Genomic DNA, 21,595 nt, shown 5'->3' with positions numbered 1-21,595 from the left:
TTAAGCTTCCCGTAGGCCTGGAATTAGGAAGCCAAGCACACAGATGCATTGCGCAGAACATGAGATTTTAAGACAAATTCTGCACCCTTTCTGACGCTGTATGCTGGCTGCATTTCCTATTGGAGGGAGAGCAGTACCGTGACCCAGATACTGGCTCACCTGCGCCCTCCCCATAGAGCGGGGACCAGGCAGCATCCACACAGCCAACTCCTGGGCCCCTGTCTCCAGAGCTGCCCCACAGTGCTCTGAGCACACAGCCCCTGCCCTTGTCTCAGTCTCAGTTTGGACTGCACTGGTGTGGACCGGAGCCAAGAGACTTTGGGTCTTCACACCACGTCGACACCCTGCTTCCCTGTGGCAGCAGCTAGGGGCATTACTGATGGCAGAGTTACTATACTTTCACTGAATCTCTGTCAAATTGTCAATTTTATGTTGGACTCCGCTGGAAACTCAAAGAGAGGGAGAAGGAGTGAGAAGGGGGAAAATTCAAGAAGCAATCAGAAACTATAGTGAATGTTTAAATTTTTAAAAATTACAGTTAAGAAACACATTACCATTAACCTCCCTTAAAATATCCCCCTTGTCTCACACACACTTGTCTCATTGTTCTCGCCACTTTTTGAAGCAGTCCACGAGTGTCTTTGTGGGGTGTGATTAAAAATACAGTGAATGCTTCTGCTGAGTGTGGTCCAGGGGAAAGGCAACTTGTAAAGACATCACGGTGTGTCCTCACCCATCTTACTCGCTGGACCTGGCACCATGCAACTCCTGACTCTCCCCCAAAGTCAAAATGACCATGGAAGGTCAATGTTTTGAGTCAGTTCTGGACATCTAGGCAGCTATGACCACGCAGCTAGAGGCAGGAAAGAGGACCTCAGGACAGCTTCAGAGAGTGGCAAGAAGGATGGGATAAATGTGTTGAAATGAGGAGGAGAATTTTCAGAAGAATTCATGGTAATGTACCTTTTATGGTAATAATTTTATTTAAACATACAGCGTGCTTTGATCCCACCTCATAGTTACACTTTGTAAAAGTACCAGGATGCTGTTCTCAGCACCTAGGGACATAGGGCTAGGACTATTTTAAAGCATAAATCCAGGTGTGGTGGTACACACCTGCAATCCCAGCACTCTGGGAGGCTGATGCGGGAGAACTGGACATTCAAGCCCATCCTACACTGCTTAATGATTTATTAAGACCCTGTCTGAAAAAAGCTGGGGATATAACTAAGTGAAAAGACTTTGGATTTGATTAAAATTAAAACTACAATGTGAAGGAAATGGCGAGAGGCGTCATGGGCCATGGCTTTCTACCTGTGTCCTTTGGAGTTTCCCTTGGCTGGAAATACAGGTTGTACAATATTCTGGGAATAAAACACCCCATGCTGTTCTCATTATATGATGTTTCCCCTGACTTGATAGTGAAGTTCTAGGAGGATTGGTTTGCTTTCATCTCAGAATCAAACATTGCCAAAGTAGTAGGCTTTGATCACCGCACCCTTAATCTCTGAGCATCTCCACCCCAGTGGTGCCCAGAGGACTGGCCTTTGTTGATCTGCATGTCAGAGCTTGGTCTCAGAAAAAGAACTAAGGGGAGGAATCAAGAGCTGAGGAAGAATTTCAGTCATCAATTCATTCAGGGTACTTGATTTTTTGGTCTTTCTGTGACCTTGGCATTCTAACAAGAGTTTCTGTCCCTAGGCAATCAATGAGAAGTGCTATGTTTTGTCTCACTTTGATAAGGGAACTGAGCAACATACCTCATTTCTGTATGGAGCAGGATAAACCAAACACTGCTTTGCACTGACACACCTTTGGGTTTTATTGGAAGGATTCTAATGTCACTTTAAATTGTTATGGATGATAAGGCAATTCCTTTAATAGTTAGATATGCTGGATCCATTTGTTATCACTCAGTCCAGTGACAGAAACGATGACATTGCTATTGAAGCTAACAGATTAAATCTGTTATCACCACAGAACAACCACCAGATCAGTCCACTCTTAATAAAGGCATGCCGTGCTGGCCCTGCTGTGCAAGTGGGGAGCTAGAGCAGCTAGATATTTTTATGACTTAGGCATTGTGTTTTTTCCTCTCCAAAAATAAACTATGTTTATGTAATATTCACAATAAGAACATTCTCAAACAGGAAGCAGTCTCCAAGAATATTGGCAAGGAGACCCACTGAGATCCCGGACTTCTGATGAAACCCCAGAGCACACAGGGATCTCAGAAGAGTGACACAGCACAGATCTTTGCAACAATCATATATAAGATTCCAGGGTACTTCTTGTATTAAAGTATGCAGGCTCTACTAGTTTTGTTTGTTAAAGATAAAATATTTTTTATGAAGAGCTAGTCCTACCAGTAGGAGATGTTCCAGTTGTTGGTTCAGTAGCATCACTGGTTGTGTTTGTTGTTGATACAGATATTTTTGTTGTGGAAACTGTTGCTGCTGCTGGTGCAGGAGTAGAGGTATTTGTATCACCTGAAAAAAAGTAAATTCTGTTAAAGTAGTTGCATTGACATTTATATTTATTTTACCAGTTGACAGACTAGTGTATTTAAATCAAGTACAGTGAACTGTGTATTTACTGCTGCTAATCCAGTAGGTAGGGCCTGGGTCAAGAATGAATTTTCTGGTTGCACTGAAAGCATCCTTGGTTCAGTATTTGTTCACTGATTCTACCTGCTTCTCATCAGTGGAGCAACTTGTCATGGTAGCTGAGAGTAGCAATCTGTGGTTCTGAAGCTACAAAGTTTCTGAGAAAACTTACAAGGAATAAATGTGTGAATCTAAATTTAGCAGTAGTTTTAAGTCAACTAAATTAATTTCATGAGATGAAATAATGAAAGGGCAGTCTCTGGATACTATATATTTTTATAATACATCATAATTGTTGAGTATTAAAATACCAGTCAATATTAATGTATATCTTCTTGCTATACACTCTCTTTTCTCCCCCCATAAGTATAGATATAAACTATAAACTATAAAAGTATTTTATATAATAGACATAGAGATGGAGAGAGAGAGGAAGAGAGAGAGATTCCAAAGAAATACACAAAATTTAAAGAAATCCAAAAATTAAAATTTGTTTAAATTTTTGGTGATAGAGCCACAATAAATCTGCATTTTCAAATTTTCTAAATCATAATTATGAGCTGAAGGAGTAAATAAAATCCAAAATATGCAATAGATTTTGTAAAAGGGGAAGAAACTGTTCGAAAGAACAGAAATTGGAATGGGTAAAGGAGAAAAGACGGGAGGGAAAAGCAAAAAGCAAAAATATATATATATATATACAAGACAGTTAAGATAGTTATACTGCTAAATTCTCTTAGTTCATTTCAAAGAAAGGTTTATGCTAATATTGTTTGGACAATTAAATACCTATATCTTGTGCTCTGAGTAACTAATTTAAAGATAACAATAAACAGTGTATTAACTATTGTTACCCTTCTATTATCTTGTTTTGAAATTGTGTTTTATCTTTTTTCTCTTTAAAATAAAAAAATTGTAATTATGCTTGGGAAGCCACAGTCATGGAAATTAAGGCAATAAACTGTATCATATTGTACATTTATTTTTAATAATAATTCCTAAAGCTTTAACTGAAGTATATAAGGGAATTTGTCTGCTTTAACATGAAGGGTTGTCAAACCACCACTTTATTGCTATTGTTTCAAAATTAAAAATAGAAGACTTAATACTGTTCCATGAAAAGACTGGCTTACATAAAATTATTTTGCTGTATAATTTTTAATCCTTTATTTATCACATTTCTGTATACTTACTGTTATTAAAATCAAAATGCACAAGCAATTTTCTACAAAGGATTTAGAAAAAGTATTTTCTTGTTTTCTGTCATTACTTTATCTGCACAGAGTACATAAAGCACTGTGATGGTACAGTGCAGTTTAATGAGTTAGTTAAGAGGATGGACTTACAATAATGAAAGCGTGTTCTCTCCAAGTCAACCTGGGCATGTCATCACAGTAATGTATGTTACTAGTGTGAGTTCTAAAACTTGAGTTGTACTTAATTTTCTCTTTGAACTGTGCAAGTCAGTGAGAGGCAATTAATTTGAGAGCATAATCAACATCTTCAGAGATTTCTTTTCCTTTCTTCCTTCCTTTTCTCCCACTCCTTCCCTCTCTCCCTCCTTTTGTTTCCTGCTGTCTTCTGCAATACTTACTGGGCCACTGCTTATTCTGAAGCCATGGTTAGATTCAGTAAAGACTGTGATATCCACACAGTGCCACCCTGTCTGGCAACTCTAGCTGCTGGGGACATAACAGCTGCACAATAAACAACATGAGATGCCCTGTGTGAGTTCTATAGACCAGTGCCTTGCAAATTGCTGGGGATGGCACATTTGAGGGCAACAAACCCCCTTGGTAAATTTCAGAATGTTTAGCAAATGAAGAAGAAAAGAGTCAAGAAGTCTCCTGGTGGCTGACTGAGGCCTGGTCAGCCACCTGGAGACTTCTTGACTCTTTTCTTTCATCATGGAGCCTGGCAGCCTTTGCTGATTGAGGACCCATGTGAAGTCTGTGTGCCACGAAGAAGGACAAACTAAACAGTGCAGCCCTTGGCAGGACATGTTCCTGTTTCAACCCCAAGATAAATGAAGCCCAGAAAGTCTCTGTCTCTCCCTGGGCATGGCGCCAAGCTGCCATCCACACTCAGCTCCTCAGCTGAGTGCCCAGGTGCGCAGTCTGCATCTCCAAGTGGAAGTTCGCACAGTCCACCAGCCCCTCTCCCTTCCTCCTGCGCCGCTCCCTTATGTCCCAAACCATAAGCTGTCCTGATTTGAGGATGGTTTTGTTTTTTAAAAATAAAACCTCCCCTTTTCCCCTTGAACTCCTTGCTAGTGAATTTTAGTTAACAGAGACAGTGTTAGAGTGACATTGTATATAATGGGGTTAAATTCTGTTTCAGGGTTTTGTGCAGGGATGTGTGTGTGCACATGTGTGTGTGTGTGTACATGTGTGTGTGTAAACTTGCATGAACTGAATACCTGTGCAAATCTTATTTCTAACTGGGATGCAAGTTGAGAATTTGTAAGCAGCTGGATGAACAGTAAAGTGGGCAGAAGTGTATCCACCCAAGACCCAGATCATAAACTCTTCCTGGGAGTGAAGACAGAGATCTCGGAGAGCTCATGTTGGAGAAGGAGGGAGAGGAAGGGTGGAGCAGAGCTCTGAAGTCTGAACAAGAGGGACCCGGGAGGACGTGGCTGGGCTGAGCCGTGCTGGCAGGGGACTGGGCTGTACATGGAATGTTACTTGAGAGAACCTGCTGGCTGAATGCAGAGAACAGAGCACCAAGCCTGAGACCTGGGATTGAGACCTCAGTGGGAGTCGTGGAAATCCCACATCAAGAAAATGATGAGGAATGGATAGAGCAGAGAATGAGAAGATGGGAGGTGAGCCAGACTGTGAGCCCCCATTTTCTACTGACCACCTCCTGCCCTCCTGAAATCATCATTTTATATCAAAGCCATGAAATGACTGGTTGTGAGCTATAAGCAGAATTCTGCCCACTGATCTGCCAGGATGAAGATGTGTTGCCAAGTGTTTCCTCCTCCCCTTCCAAAAGAAGCCTGGCCTGGTGTTCCTGAGCAGACCCTCCATCCCTTGGCATGCGCCTCTTCTCCACAAGTCCCTGGGTTGCTCAGCAGAGAGCAGGCCTCCAAGGCAGTGCTGACCACAAGACTCATGGCTGGTGGGAAGCACGCTGTGAGGGTCATCTCTTTCTGAGAGGGACACCAGGGCCTTCCCTCAGAATCACCTTTTAAGGAGAAGAACACTAAGGCTCAAAAGGGTGAACTTCTCACTCAACTGCACTAGAAGCAACATGGTAGGACCTGAACTCACACACACAGGTCATTCATGTCAGAGAGCCAGCCACAGCAGGAAGGTGGCTGCACAGAGCTCCCTACCCCAGCTCCCTGCCCACTGCCTGTGATAAGATGTGACGCAGAAGGGAGGAGGTGCAGTGATGCACAGACGTTTTGCCCCTTGCTACTTCTAATGAAGAAATGGACAAAACACAACATGTTTTTCATTAAAAGTTACAAACATTCCATGCCATCACTCATGCTTATGCTATACACACACACATTTCCATAGTAGACTTAAAAGCTTACAGGAAATTTCAGAGGATGTAAGGGAGATCGGTCTTGCTTCTCCTAGGTCAAAACAAACTCTGAAGTCAGAATTCCATTCTTTGAGACCTGAAAAGGTTTTTATACATCCCAATAGAACAGAATCTTTGAATTTTCTTGCTTGGAAAATGTTTTGGGTTTTTGAACAGTTCAAAAGATCACAGCGCCAATTAAGAGAAAATTCTGTTTTATTTCTGTCAGTTCTCTTTATTAGATGTTATGGAAAGATCTTTGTTTCCAGCACTGCTGTCTGGACCCATGGTAAAAACTCACTCTCCAAGGAAATGTCTACATTGCCAGCTTTACCCACACACTAAATTTCAGAAGGAAGGTTTAAGCTATTGAAGGAAACACAAGAATGATTTCTTCAGAAAAATATAATTATAGTCTGTGAAAATACTCCTTGCCAAATGGTCTTACACACTTATACACTCTCTACTGTACCATTGAGGGTAATAATTTCTTAATCTAGATAAACTAATCCATGGAAGTGATGGTAAAACCATTTTACTTCTCAATATCTCAAAATGTGTTATCTCTACAAATACATGTTCTTTTCATCCAGTGCAACCTCCTAGGCAGTCTCATGTTCTCAGGTCTTAAAAAGTCTTGGAGATTTTATCTTGAAATTAAGTAATTGCCAATTTAGATATGATTGTGTGGATATTTGTGCTCTTATGGATTGACATGTAAAATAAACATACATCTGATCCTTAATCTGAATGTAATATTTCCTTGTATTACTAGAGTCTTGTAAATGATGAGAGGGTTGATTTTCATACTCATTTGTCAGTAATCCCTAGCACTATCTTCTTGCTGTTTAACTAATAAATACTGTACACACTGACTCTTACTAAGTGATCATTAGTGAAATTTAAGGTGAAAAATTTAATTTTATCTCATACATCAACAGTGTAATAAATACATAAATATAAGATGTAAATAAATATGATATGTATATAAATATGACATATTTACATGTACATATGATAAACTGTATAAAATAAATGCAAATAAAATAAGGCATTTTTTTCTGTAGTCCCATCAAAACACTAGTTTATTGAATGATTACACCAACTCCTCTTTGTGATCAATTTCGTAGTAACACAGTTTTACACTGATGGCAGTCTTCTTTTGACATAAGAGAGTTCAGTTTGTCTCATTGCCAACCAAACTAGGTGCAACTCATTTTAAAAATAATTTGTATTAATAATTATGTGATGATATAGTCAATTATTTCTCCTATCTAAGTTGATCTAAAAATTTTATATCTGGTAGGAAATTTATAAAAAACTCATGAGTGAGTTACTTACATTTACCTCAATAAAAATGTATTAGGCGTCTATTTCAACAGGTGTTAAAAGAAACTTTTAAAAATATATATGTATTTTCCTAGAGGAACACAGAGACTGTTGTGACACTCACCTACACATATGAAGCCACTATGAAATTATACTTGCAGTTGTGCCATAGAAAATGCTGCTAAGGGCTGGGGATTTAGCTCAGCGGCAAAACGCCTGCCTGGCAAGTGCAAGGTCGTGAGTTCGGTTCCTAGTACTGGAGAAAAACCAAAAAAAAAAAAAAAAAAAGAAAAAAAAAAGAAAATGCTGCTAATAATTAAAGCTATTTGTAGCTGGTTCTATGCAGTGCAGAGAAGTCAAGGTAAGGTCATCCCTCTCCAATTCTTTATAACAATCAGAATAATTCCCTTGAAGGAAGAGATTTCAAGAAGCTCAGATAATTCCTCTTGGACCCAAAATGGAAAGAAAGACATCCCAGACCCAAACACAAGGGGATAGAATTGTGCTGTGTTGACACAGTACAGGTGCACCTGAACCCCCAGGAGGCCATGACAGTGGTGTGTGCTTGGAAGCACAGCCTTTGTGAGCCAAAAGCAGTAAAAATCTGATTTTTCAATGAAACATGAAATCTAGTGCTAACTCTTTAAAAATGGAAAAGCTTGAAGTATATTTTCACTGAAGTCAAGGAAACACTGCAGAAGATGCAGACATTTGGAGAATACTCACGCTTCCCACGTACAACGACTTTGGGGATGAGTAGCAAGAAAGCCAGTGTCTACCAAAGAGGAGATGGCCTAGACAAGGCCATCCTTAGGTTCCTGCCCTCCAAGGGAGGCAATGCCACACTGGCAGCTCATGGGACAGGCTTCTGTACCACCTGGCCCTGCTTGGGGACAGGAAGGCAGGATTGCACTGCTGGGTCTGAGAAGAGATTCAATGTCTGTACAAGGGAGCTGAGAACTTGAGGCATAGCAGGGTGCAGGCCAGCTGTGCCATTCCCCAGGGGTCCTGTTCTCTCTTATAGGTTTATCCCCCACACATTGAGGAGTCTTCATATATCCTGTCTGGGAGAGTGCGAGCTTTCTGCATTATGGGTTTTACTATATAAGGAGACTTTTATATAACTGAGAGTTTGATTAGTAAATCTCAACTGATCAAGGAATGAAAATCATGGGTTCTGTTAATATCCATAGTGCAGGAGTAGGAGGAACAAGGAACAACACAGAATCTCCTTGGCTTTAAGACTACTGTTCCAGCTCCTCCCTCCATATAGATTCTGAGTCCAGAGAGATTCTGGGATTCTGCAGTTCACAAGATGGGAGCAGAGAAAGCAAGAGACCAGAGCTCCACATGGCCTTGAGATCCCCAGGCCTACTCTCTGCACATTCAGAAACGGATCCTTTCATTCCCCTCTGTTGCTGTTTTGGGACCTGATGGGTGTAGCAGGTCAAGCACAGATGCTTTTCTCATGTTGTACCTTCAGCTTTCTTCTGAATTTGAAGCCCTGGATCTTAAAGTAGGAGCTTCCTGAGTAATGTGGATGGTACCTCTGACACTGTGACTAGCAGGTCATAGTGAACAGAGACTTAGTCACTTACACTCATAAAATCATTTCCAAAGGAAACTCACAAATCATCAATGATGGACTGTAAAGAAAAGGAGATATATGAAATGATAGAACAGTAACTCAGAACAGTCCTTTTGAAGAGGTTGAAAGATGATAGACAAATATTAAAATCTGGAAAAAATACCCAAAGAAAATGAGAAATTTGACAATGAAATAAGGACAATAGCAAAAACACAAATAGAAATCCTAGAGATGAATAACACCATGACTGAAGTGAAAAATGCAGTAGAAAACATTCATTTTTGTCTCCTTTGGATTGAAGAAGACAGAGCCTTTGAGTCTATGCAGATAGAGGAGCAAAAAGGAAAAAATAAAACTGCATGAATTTAAAAAAACTGCATGAAGAAAGTCAAAGAGTCTTGGGACACAATCAAAATAAGCAATATTTATATAATATGAATTCAAGGAGAAAAATAGGAAAGGGGACAGAAAGGATATTTTAAGAAATAGTGGCTTAAAGTAACCCTAATCTGTCAAAAGATACAAACATCAGGATGTGTGGAGGTCTTCCATCGAATTCAACCCAAAGAGGAATTTATTAAAACAAGTAGTCAAACTATCTTAGTTACTTTTCTCATTGCTGAGACAAAATGCTCAACACCCAAAGTGAAAGGAAGAAAGGTTTATGTAGCTCACAGCTGTAGAGGTGTCAGTTCATAGTTGACTGGCTCTCCCGCAGGATGGCATTGCAGAGCGGCCAAGCAGAAGACAGCAAGCAGTAGGCAACAAGCAAGAAGTGACAAGTGGCAATAGCAGCTTCTTTCTGTCCCTTTATATTTTATTTAGGCTACCTGCCCTTAGGGTGAGTAGCACTCACAGCCAGAGCTATAGTAAATCAATCAGTGGACTGGTTTAGTAGTCACACAGCCTTGATCCCAGCACCACACACTCTGGATCCATCCACTTCTGAAAAAACACCACATATGACCACATGAAGCTTTGGGGGGACATCTAGACACAAGCAGCAACACTATCAAAAGTCAAATACAAAAAAATTCACATTACAGGAGCTGCAATACAACTCTGAAACGATAAGCACTGTAGCTACTATGCTCATTATACTTGAATTCATCCTCATTAAAAGCTTAACGAAATAAGACACATTTTATAATTGTACCATTCATTCAGCTACATTTACATTATTTGTGAGTATGCTTTCTATACATTTCTTTAACTTGTTTGAAGGCTATTGCCAACACAGCCAGACTGTTCAAGTCAGACTAGTCACACAAAAATTTAAATCCTCCTCTAATTATAATCTGATTCTTTCAATTAGATCTTTACTTTGATGACCTATTTTCTAGGTTTTAAAAATTATTTTAATTGTTTCCTTTTAGGTCTCCTTAAACCATTAGTTCTAAGAAGCTGTGATCACAGAAGTAGAAAAGAAAGCTTGCAGGACAGCAAAAGGAAACTTGGAAGCGAGGTTCATGCAAAGGAAGAAAGAGGTGTTGCACATTGCAGTTCTGCTAGCTATGCTGATTGTCGTCTTGCTCTGGACATTGAGTTTCTGAGGTATGCATTTTCCACCAGGAATATTCACACTAGGTGTTGTGTATTTGCATATGGATAAAAAGATTTGCATATCTATGCTAATATTTTAAAATATCTATGGCTTCTACTGTGATTAATAAAATTATATTTTTAAAAATTGCTAAACATTTAGCTGCATTTTTATTTCTTTGTCCTCAATCAGCAGTATAAGTTTCAGAACTTTTTCCATGTAAATGAGGTATTTATTTTAAAAAAATGGTGTGCTTTCTTGTATATCTTCAATTAGATTGCTAAAAAATAGTGAAGTTTAGCTAATTTCACTCAAGGGTTTGTGGTATCACAGGACCAAGTCAGAATTTGGACTCTTCTTATTCATTCCCTGAAAACAGTCATGGGATCTCTTCAAACACTTATGACTCAGAGTCTTAAATTAAAAGCAAGTAAATACCTACAGAGCCAAGAATTTGTAGCCCTTTGTGTCTCGTATAGTATAGTGCTAAATGGTGGGCCCAAATATCTCTTTTTCCTGCCTCTGTTCTCCTGTTTCTCCACTTGGAGATGGAAACAGGATCTGAGGACATGCTCAACAGGGGCATTTTCTACTGTTTGACTTTAAAGATTAGCTTGTTATGGTCTATTTTCCAAATTAAAAATATTTTGGACTATTCCATTAGGGTGTGGTCAAAGCAACTATTTATGGTGGGTTAATTACATCTTACCCACTTCAAATAACTCTTCCTGGTGTGGGACAAATGCCACCTTTGGGAAAAGAAAACCCATGCTGCACATGAGAGCAGATCCTTTGCACTGGGCAGGGAGCAGACACATTTCTTGAGCATGCTCTCGATGCCCGGCTGGGAAGTTTCTGCTGTGTTGGCCGCAGAGGATTGGAAACCAGAGTTACAGAGAAGAACGGCAAAAATTAAATTCTAATTACTTAGACCACAGCACCCCATTGTATGGTATAGTCCACTAATTTGAACCAAAAGTGTATCCTTTCACTATCCCTTCTTAAATGCCATGGGAGTAAAGAATAGAGAAAAGGCCAAGAAAAACATGGCACACCCAAAATTCTTTTAAGAATAGGAATGTCTAAAGCTCCTCTTTTCATCTCTCCATTGTAGCACTCTCTCCTTCACTAACATCTGCAAATACCCATCAGGAATCTGGTCATGCTTGAAGGAAGCTAAAGTGAAGTTGAAAAACTTGTCATTAAAAAAAAATAAAAGAAGTACAAGTTCAACAGATGCAGAAAGTTGCAAAGAGAGGCCAGCATGAAAACTTAGTTCTTCCTCTGCCACAGGGATTGCAGAGGGATCGGGCATCCTCCCCAGGACAAGGAAAAAGTCTTCCAGGTGGCTGTGTTATTGCATTAAAAGATAGAGACTGGTGATTTTTCATTATATCAAACATCTTTCTTATTTTTCTAAACATCATGTACTAGACTCAGAATCACATTTGCTGGCTCATAATCACATGTTTTCCAAGCAGAGAATAATTTCAGATTTGTTCTGTAGCAAATTATTCTAGACTAGTGATGGGGAAACTTTTAGAGGTGGAGTGCCAAAGTGCATCCCCAAACCCACTTAATTATCACAAAATGACAACACTGCAATGAAATGCAGTGTTCAAAAGAACACAAATGTAATTAAACCTGAATACAGAGGTTTTGGTTTAGAAAAAACTGTTCTACATTAACATCTTTTGTCTTATAAGAAAAACAGAATAATACATGCTATAGGTTCGTCACCACTGTTCTGGACCATGCTGGCTATAAGGTTTCACAGATATGGTCACATAATCAGAACAAACGGACCTTGGCATATCGATAATTACTTAGACCTGGGATATCACCAGTGTTAGGGAATAAAGAGTTTTCTAAGATTTTGTTTGAAGGCTACCATTAAGGCAGAGATTACATTTGTGAATTGGCTTTTTTGATCTTGAAGACAATTTATACCAGAATGCTTACATTTACATTCCTGACAGGAACAGAGGGACAAGTAAGGGAAAATAAATAGCTGTGTTCTACATTATCACCCATCATAACTAATTCCCTTTAGCTAGGCTGCAGAAACATGATATTCTGTATAACTGAACATTTTATGAGTTGAGAGTTATTATGAACATACATAAGAATGATCAACTTCTGAACTATTTGGAAAGATAATATTAAGATTGATCTGTGCATCTTCAGCTACTAGTACAGTACTGACATTAGCTTTTTAAATGTATTAAATACTACATATAAGTAAGTTTTGCTTGAACACAATCATTTGAGTAATTTTGAACATACATTTACTTAATTTAATTTACTTTGCATATTTAAATAAAATTTTGCATTTAAATGTATTTGAAAATCATTATGCTTTATACCTAGTAAACACTTCTGCTTTTTTGTGACCTCAGGAGTATTAAATGCTAGATAAATTTGGACGTATGATTTTTTAAAAATAGGGTCACTTTAAAGTCTAGAAATAATTCATGGGCATTTCCTGTGTTGTTAGGATTTTTATTTTATCTTTAGTGAAACTGTAACATTTGGAAGTATTACTATTCATGTCCTCTTGGACCATAAAAGTTCAAGTAAAATGCACTTCATAAGTTCAGAAGAGCATTTACAAATTACCAGTGTCCTTGAAACTCTTGCCCATTTTAGCAGCTTCCTCATAAGAAAAAAAAAAAAAAAAACAAGAGCTGTCAAAAGGAACACTAAACACTGCTGCTTGGGTGTAACAGCCTCCTCAGGTTTGATTGCTGAAAAATATATGTCTAAAACTTCACCTCATCCTGTTCTGCCTCTTAAAGTTTTTAAATGCCCTGTACTATTACGTCTTCACATTTTGTTACGATCAATTTTCTTCTTAAACACTTACTTCATAATATTACAATGTTTTAATGTTTCCACAACATAAAATCGGTCTTTATAGAAATAATCACAAATAAATACTACACAAAAGTCCTTGGATTCTTGGTAAACAGCATTAACTATAATGGTTTCATCTTGAGTTCTGCTCTCTCAGTGTTAAAGAGAGAAACTACTGAGTGTTGGGATGTGACAAAAACATGAGAACACCAAATGCTCATTCTTCCTCAGAAAATGAAAAGCAGAAGAGAGACTTGAGTCAGTTACTTAATTCTGTATTCATTTATGCCCAGTGTTATCTCAAGCAGCACCATTGTACCCTCCCACACACTGGAAGTGCAGCTCTGGACAAAACGTGTGAAGGCAGCCATCAATCACAGTGGACACGGCCACATGCCACGGCGGACACCTCACTGTGACACGGCTGCCCCACCCCCCTCCTGACCCTTTGTTTTCCCACTCTGGTACAGACTATCCCCTTTCTTTAAGATCCAAAGCCAAAGGATCCCAAAGCCCAACCTTGTTTTAGAGACTGCTAATATTGGTGGAAAAGAAGGGCAGAGGAGTTGATTAATAACCACTTAATATTCTAAATACTTATGTGAAGAAAACATTTTATATAAAATAGGAGTTGTAGGGTCCACAATATCTAGTCAGGTTTGAGTAAGGCTTTCAATTTTCACCTCTTATGACATTGTTATCAACAAAGCAGGTTAAACTCCAAGCCAGTAAATGACAGTGCGGTGGGAAAACTGAGCCCAACGTGTCAAAGGAATCTGACCTTCACAGTTTAAAAAAGAATTCAATTCAGCATTGATAGGACCGTGTACTGAACAGCGCCTTGAACATCTTAAATAATAATGCAGAAAGTGACCGCGTAAAAATATCAGAAATGATTAGAACATTTACTTATTTATAGGATGAAGTTCAGAAGGAATAAAAGGAGCAAAATTTAAAAAGCATACAAAATTAGTTAAATAATGTAAGAACAAACACATCAAGAAATTGCATAAACCTAAAGGAAAACCAGACTTTAAAATAATTAATACGATATTTTAAGACCTCACTTTCAAATAGGCTGCAGTGATGACATCATGCTTTACAAGAATTAAAAAGTAACCATTGCAGTTCTTTCAATAATACTTGGATTCTTACAGCACAAATTCAGTTCTTCTCTCTAGACTTTAAACACCAACTAATGTCATAGATGAAGAATTAATGGGGGTAAAGATGTGAATGGGCTTTCAGGAGAAGAAGGAAAAGCATTTAGAATGATTTACTAGTTAATGTAGAAAACTATGTCTGAAACTAAATTTAATTTTTTCAAATTTAGATTTCCATAATATCATTTCTTTTCTTTTCTTTTTTTTTTTTTTTTTTTGTCTTTTTGAGACAGGGTCTCACTATGCAGTTCAGGCTGGCCTTGAGCTCCCTTTGTAGCCCAGGCTGATCTCAAACTCGCAATCATCCTTCTACCCCAGCCTCCTGAGTGCTGGGATTACAGGCATGCACCACAATGCCCAGGTTATAATATGATTTCTCTACAGTTATTTCCCATTATGTGAATTAAAGTAAAAAGAATTTTACCCTAAAAATTTTGACTTTTCATTAGATGCAAAAAGCCAGTAATTATTTTCCTAATGTTCAGAGAAAATAAATGGGAAAATACAGTTCATGAGCACAATAATTCTCACATAGGAAAATCAAGAAGTACAAATTATAATTGTAAGCAAAATCAATTAGTAAAATGCACCTGCCATAAAACAACATGATATCATACATAATTACAGTGTCTAGGCTTTAATTGTATTAGAATAACAAAATAATTTCATGGATTATAGCATTTGTTGATAGTATCCTTATTCATGTATTACAAAAAAGAGGTAAAGTCTCATCCTGATTCTATCTGTACTGATTTTTTCAGTGGTGAATTAAAGGACATTAACCATTTAGTAGGAAGACATGGAATCCTAAGGATACTTTTGGCTATTTAGGGAGACTAGGAATGAGCAAGCTGCAGTCAACCAAAATTACTGATATTTACCACGAACTGAGCTTGAGACGATTTGCCTGCAGTTTGGGGAAATCCCTTGATCCAGCGTGTTCTATTTCACATCCCTGCGTGTCAATCACATTTGTGTCAAAATCTCAAATGCACCACAAATGTTAGTCAACCACCCAGTAACTACCTCTCACTGCATTGTACCTTTCCTGCACACGCACCTTCTACAGCCACCATTTGTCACTGCTCATGGTTTCATCTCTGAGCAGCCCTAGGGACCTCTGGGAGCCACCTCTCCCACATCACCAATGGTGCAAGGCTCACTTGTGAGAGTGACCCTTCCGGGGGTCAGTGCATCGTGCATGCCCATGACCCTGCTGGATGCCCTCACAACATGCTGATTTCCCCCAGAGAAAGCAAGGGAGCTCTTGCACACTGCACATGGCCTGTATGTCACAGACTCTGCCCAGACTCTGCCCAGACTGGGAATGAGATGTTCCACCATGCCTGAGGCCCAGAGGGCAGGGAGCAATGGGCCACGGAGCAGACTGACTTCTACCAGGCTGCTGTCAAGGGCAGGGATGATGACAGCCTAAGCAACTGCTTTCTGTGCCCTCTAAGGAACTGGAAAGTCCTATTTACAACTTGAGTCTCTCTGCTCCATTTCTCGTTGGTCTCTGCCGGCTGAGCTGGTTTCCTTGCTGTCCCTTAGACACAGCAGCTCCTTTCCTGTTCTCAGCTAGGCTCACTCCATCCTTCCTTTTTCCTTTAACAAAGCCCCCAGAGAACATGACTCATTTTCTTTATTAAAGCTCAAGTTGTGTCACCCACATGAAGTCAGACTTAGTAGGCCCATCTCTAGTGACTGACGTTCCCCAGGCTCGGGTGGTAGCTTCTGAGTCTTTTTCACCCAACACGGAGTCACTGAATGCCTGCTGTGTACAAGGGCTGTCTGGGGGGTGACATAAATACGAGTACTTATTTCCTTTCTCAATTCAAATAATTATTGTATATACCATTTGTGATACTGACTTTTAGTTCATTCCCCAGATGTAGTCTTCAAGATTCACAAGTGTACATTTTATGTCCAGGAAAGAGTTTTTAGAACTTAATTGGGCTTTGGAAGTCAATGTTAAATTTTCAAATCACAGAATAAAATATTTCTCTGTTAAGCCTTTAAATTCAATTTACAAACACTATTATTCTATTTACTAATGCTGCAAATTTAGCAATCACTCAAGACACTCTTGAACATTTCATCCCTTTTGTACATTTCATTGAATTTTGGAATTACATGCACTTAATTATAACTGGTGAGAGTTGACATCACCCCTTTGTCTGGGTTTCAGAGTTTGACAGAGGTAGCATGTGTAAATGGCTTTGTAAACCCTCAGCTGACACACAACTATGGCACTGCTGCTGTGAAGGGGGCTTAGAGAGCACCCCTCATAGTCTACCACCCCCCTGTAGGTACAGCTTCTTGTTCTGGAGCAGGTGAGATTGGCAACTATGTCTTGTAGACAGAGTGTATGTATGTCATCTTGTTCTCACAGGATTCCTAAGGCTCTGTCTTTCCTCAAGGCTAAGTTATTAACTGTTTTGTCTTGCTTCTAACCCACCCCCGAGTTTCTAAAGACCACCCCCTTGAAGAAAATGTACGAAACTCGAAACTTTCCTTTGCTCTAAAGCCCAACACTTTGAATGTGAGTTTGGCTGGGTTCATGTGCACTGAAAATCCTGGAAATAAATCCTCTTGTTATTCCCTACTGGTCTCTCTAATGTCTTGGATTCTGCAATAATTACATTATGAGGTCAGAGACGCTTCCTTGTCAAAATAATTTGATGGAAAGCAAAGCACGTGGTTTGCTCAGAAGTGATTTTTAATACATGTTTGATCATTTTTTTAAAATTAAAAAAAATGAAAACCACTTCTACCTTGAGTTAGATGGAGATTGGGGAAAGCCAAACTGAAATGGAATTAAAAGCCTGCAGAAGTATTCAAACATTTTTTCCCACTGACACAGGCTGTGTAAGCCCCAGAAAACATCTCTAGTGAACCTCATTTCGGAAAGATAATTTCCACGGGTGACAAGGGCCTGCAGAGACCCCAGGAGCCTGATCCCCAGCCTTGGTCCGCAGTGCAGGCAGGTGCACCACCTCATGCCGTGTGACACGGAGTGAAGCTGGTGAGGGCCCTGCTGCAATAACAGGCAGTGATGGCACCTGACAGCAGCGGCCCAGTGTGGCTGAGCAGAGGCCAGGCTCACAGCGGGGAGGTGTTGACCCCAAAATAAGTGAGGTGCGAAGAGAAAGTGCACCTCAGGACAGCAGAGTGGGCAAGGGAGGAAGTCGATGGTAGCTGAGTCAAACCTTGAGAGTCTACACGAGGACTGCGCATCCCAGGGGATTTGATCTGGAGATGTGGGAAAATAAAGAACCACATATAATATAGAAGCAAAAATAACAGAGATTTATTTGGCAAGAAGTTTGTTTTTGTCACAGTGCACACGGATGTTGCTCTCCTCACCTCTCTTTCCTTGATGTTTCTTAAGGTTTTCTGAGGAGATGCAGCCTTGCTGAAGTGCTAACCATGCTTAAGAAGTTGTGGAGTCTTTATCTCCTTTCCCCAGTGATTATTTCCCATTTACTCGATCCCTGCTTCCATTTAAAAGCTTAAACTCAGAATCTGAGTTTTATTCATCCCCTCAGTTTTGTTAAAAATTGTAAAAGGTAACAGACAAAAAGGGGCAAAAATGCAAGTATACCTGGAATAAGTGAACCTAAGCCCAAACCTGGTGGAGTCACAATGCAATGAGAAATAATTCCTGGGGTTTGGCAGTTCTGTGGGAATGAGCCCAGAGGGATGCCCCTTTCCCTGCCATAGAGAGGCACCCACAGCCTGCACACAATCCCACTTAGCCTGCTTCCCAGGCCGTGGTCCTCCACACACCTTGGAAGACCATGGACTTTACATTTGAGTGCTTGAGCATTCTACACGATGACATATTTCATGTATTTTTTTGTGTTTTGCACAACATACCTAAAAGTTTTCATTGTAATAGTGATAACCACATTATATTCATTATCACTGCTATATACAATTCATTGAATGAGCTATAATTTACTGATTTATTTTGCACTTGAAGGAAATTGTTTCCACTAATTTATGATTATTTTTGCCATGAACATACTTTTATATTTAATTTTGTGAAAAGGTGAAATACTTGAGTTTGCCAACTTTATCTTCTAATGGGCTTCTTTTATTTATTTATTTATTTTTACTGATTTGCAGTTTGTTTTTCTTCTATATACTGTGGAGGAGTCTTTTTTGGTTAGTTATGTACATGGCAAATAGCTTTTGTTTTATGACTGTCTTTTCAATTTTGCTGCTCTGTCTTTTGGTACATGCCTAATTCTAATGCAATCAAATGCATGTCTTTTGTGGCTAATGCTTTTGGTATACTTTCCTGTGATGAAGTTAGAAAGATACTCTTGTGTATTTCTTGAGCTATAATCACTGACATCCTACACTTGAGTCAGTGCCTCACCTGGAATTGTCTCCATGTGCAGAGCAGACAGGAGTGGGCACTTCTGTCAGGTCTTCCCTGCATCTGTCTTATGTCACATGCCCTGGGCCATGGGCAGCTTTAGAAATCTGTTCCATTATTTATATGGTGTTAAGGTCACTGTTGTGGATTTGTCTGCCATTCACCAATTTGGGTTTTTAGCTTCTATCTTCTAGTATGGGATCTCAAAAGTGGAAGAGTAAATCAAGTTCCCCTTTCTCAGTTTACTTGCAGGAATTACTGAGGTTATCTTGATTTCATGCATTTCCATGTAACATTGATAATAAGCTTCTTACTGCAATACTGTTTCACCCAGTCAGTGAACAATAAGGTCCATTTTTCCAACATTTCAGATTTTCTTTAATGTCACTCACTAAAAGTTTTATTATTTCTCTCATAGAAAGTATATGTATCTTCTACTAGAATTATGTATGGGTGTTTGACTTTTTGTAATTGTTTAAATGATGCACTGTTAAATTGTCTTTTAATGCTTATTTCTCTTGTAACACATGCTTTTCTTTTTCAGCATTTGCTAAAATATTCAGTACAATGTTTTATAAAACTAGCATTGCTGGACAAGACTACCTTGATTCTGTTTTTAAGTAAAGCTAACGTTTCACCACTAGTCATGACCACTAGGATCTTTTAGAAGCTGCTGTCTTAGACTAAGGACATCCCATTAGAGTCTGAATTTCCTTAGCAACTTTACCAACAATAAATACTGAATTTTTAGAAGTAGTTTTTCTGCATCCACTGAGGTGATCATTTATTTTTCTCCTTATTTTATTGATATAATATTAGTTGATTAATTTTCTAGTGTTAAACCAAATTCACATTGTTAATTCCAATTAGACAAAATGAGATAACGTTTTTATTTATTTATTTATTTTTAGGTACTGGGAATCGAACTCAGGACCTTGTGCTTGCCAGGGAGGCACTTGTGCCACTGAGCTATATTCCCAACCCTGAGATAACGTTTTAAAAATATTTTCACAGTTTTTAAGAAAACTTTTAAAGTGAGATAGGCCAGCAGTAATTCACTTTTAAAAATCTTTATTAGTTTATGTTTGCAACACAGAATGATGACTCTCCTGTTGAACAAGTGGTGCATGCGTGTAACACATCGGGTCATTTTTCATCTTCCACCTCTTTACTCCCTGAGCCCTAAATCAACTCATCCCCCACCCCTTCTCCATCTCCAAAAGTCTGCCTTCTTGTTTCTTTCCCTCTCTGCTTTATTTTATTCACTGATTTCACTATATTTCTATGCTTTCTATAGGAGAAACCATGTGACAGTCAGCTTTCTGTGTCTCACAGTGTTCCTGTCAGGTTTGGGTTTTAATCTTATGCCATATTTACAGTAGAAATTGAAGTATAAAACCTTGGTTTTTATTCTCTGGAAAACATCTTGTAAGACTGACTTTATTTCTTATTTTGACATCTTGATATTTTTCTGGTGACACTAACTGGGATAGAGGCGTTCTCTGCTGGAAGATAAACTGTTGAGTAGATTGCTTCAGTGATTATAGGCCTACTGAAGTTCTGTATTTCTGCTTGAGTCAGTTTTTGTAGGCTGCCTTTCCTAGAAATTTGTTTATTTTATATCAATTTCCAGAATTGTTGGCATAAACATTCTTATGATCCTCACATAGGACACAATTTTCAGCAGAATCTGCAGTGATTCTCTTTCTTTTCTTCTTTATTCTGGATTTGTGTTGTCAGAGGCTTAGAAATCTTATGATTGTGGACAGATATTCTTTGCATCATGCATTTAGGTTCCATCTGATGAATTACTGGTGCACAATAATCATGCAGAATAACAGATTGTTCTGTGACTGTTCACACATGCAACAGCACACTCTGATCTCATTCCCCCTCACATCCCCTAGATCCCTGCCTTCTCTCTAGTCTCCTTTCTGCCTTCATGTTATTCCGTCCCCTAGAGTCCACACATGAGAGAAACATCTATGGAGTGAGAATGGACACTCCTACTCACTCCTGATTAGACAGAAAGTGCTACGGGGCTGTGGACAGTTGTCCTTCTTCGCTGTGTCCTTCCAACCACTGTCCCAGCCATGGGACAAGCAGACAGGATGACTTCCAAGGAAAGGGCAAGTCCAGGGAATTTTGTGATGAATTCTGTGTGATGTATGATTTTTTTTGCTTGAACTAGTGTATGATAATAGGAACTAGTGTATGATAATAGGAAGTTAGATTTGGCCAAGACAAATATTAGCTGAACTCCTGAGGTCTCTGCAGGCACCAAGGCTTCCACTGCAACACTGTTTTACCATCACCCCCTGAACAGGCATTGTCCGCCCTGCTCGTGATGGGAGCTCATTGACTGGCTTCGGCTCTGCCATGGTACTGGTCTCCCTCCTGCCTCCTTTTCACTGACAGACCTGGGCCTCAACTTCTCGGCTACTCAAGAAAATGAGACACTCACTTTTAGCAATCATTGGGTTAGGGCAGCAGCCACAGTGCCCCCTTCAAAGTTTCAAAAGTATCCAGGACGTGTATGCTGATCTAAACATGAAGCTCTCAGGTTCCTAAGAAACCACTAAG

General features: G+C 39.2%; 1 protein-coding gene across 2 annotated transcripts in view; it reads right to left on the bottom strand.

Moving 5' to 3' along the window:
• Emcn (endomucin) overlaps window positions 1-21,595 on the bottom strand; it is an 85,756-nt gene that overhangs the window by 49,557 nt on the left and 14,604 nt on the right. For both annotated transcript variants that reach the window (XM_005406259.2, XM_005406260.2), the window contains exon 2: window positions 2,367-2,489. In XM_005406259.2, the coding sequence (XP_005406316.1) occupies window positions 2,367-2,489 (123 nt within the window). The remainder of the gene's footprint in view (window positions 1-2,366; window positions 2,490-21,595) is intronic.

The sequence above is a fragment of the Chinchilla lanigera genome, unplaced genomic scaffold, assembly GCF_000276665.1.
Source record: "Chinchilla lanigera isolate Chin_1 unplaced genomic scaffold, ChiLan1.0 scaffold00095, whole genome shotgun sequence".
In the NCBI taxonomy this organism is placed as follows: Eukaryota; Metazoa; Chordata; class Mammalia; order Rodentia; family Chinchillidae; genus Chinchilla; species Chinchilla lanigera.
This window is presented reverse-complemented; position numbering and strand designations above follow the sequence as displayed.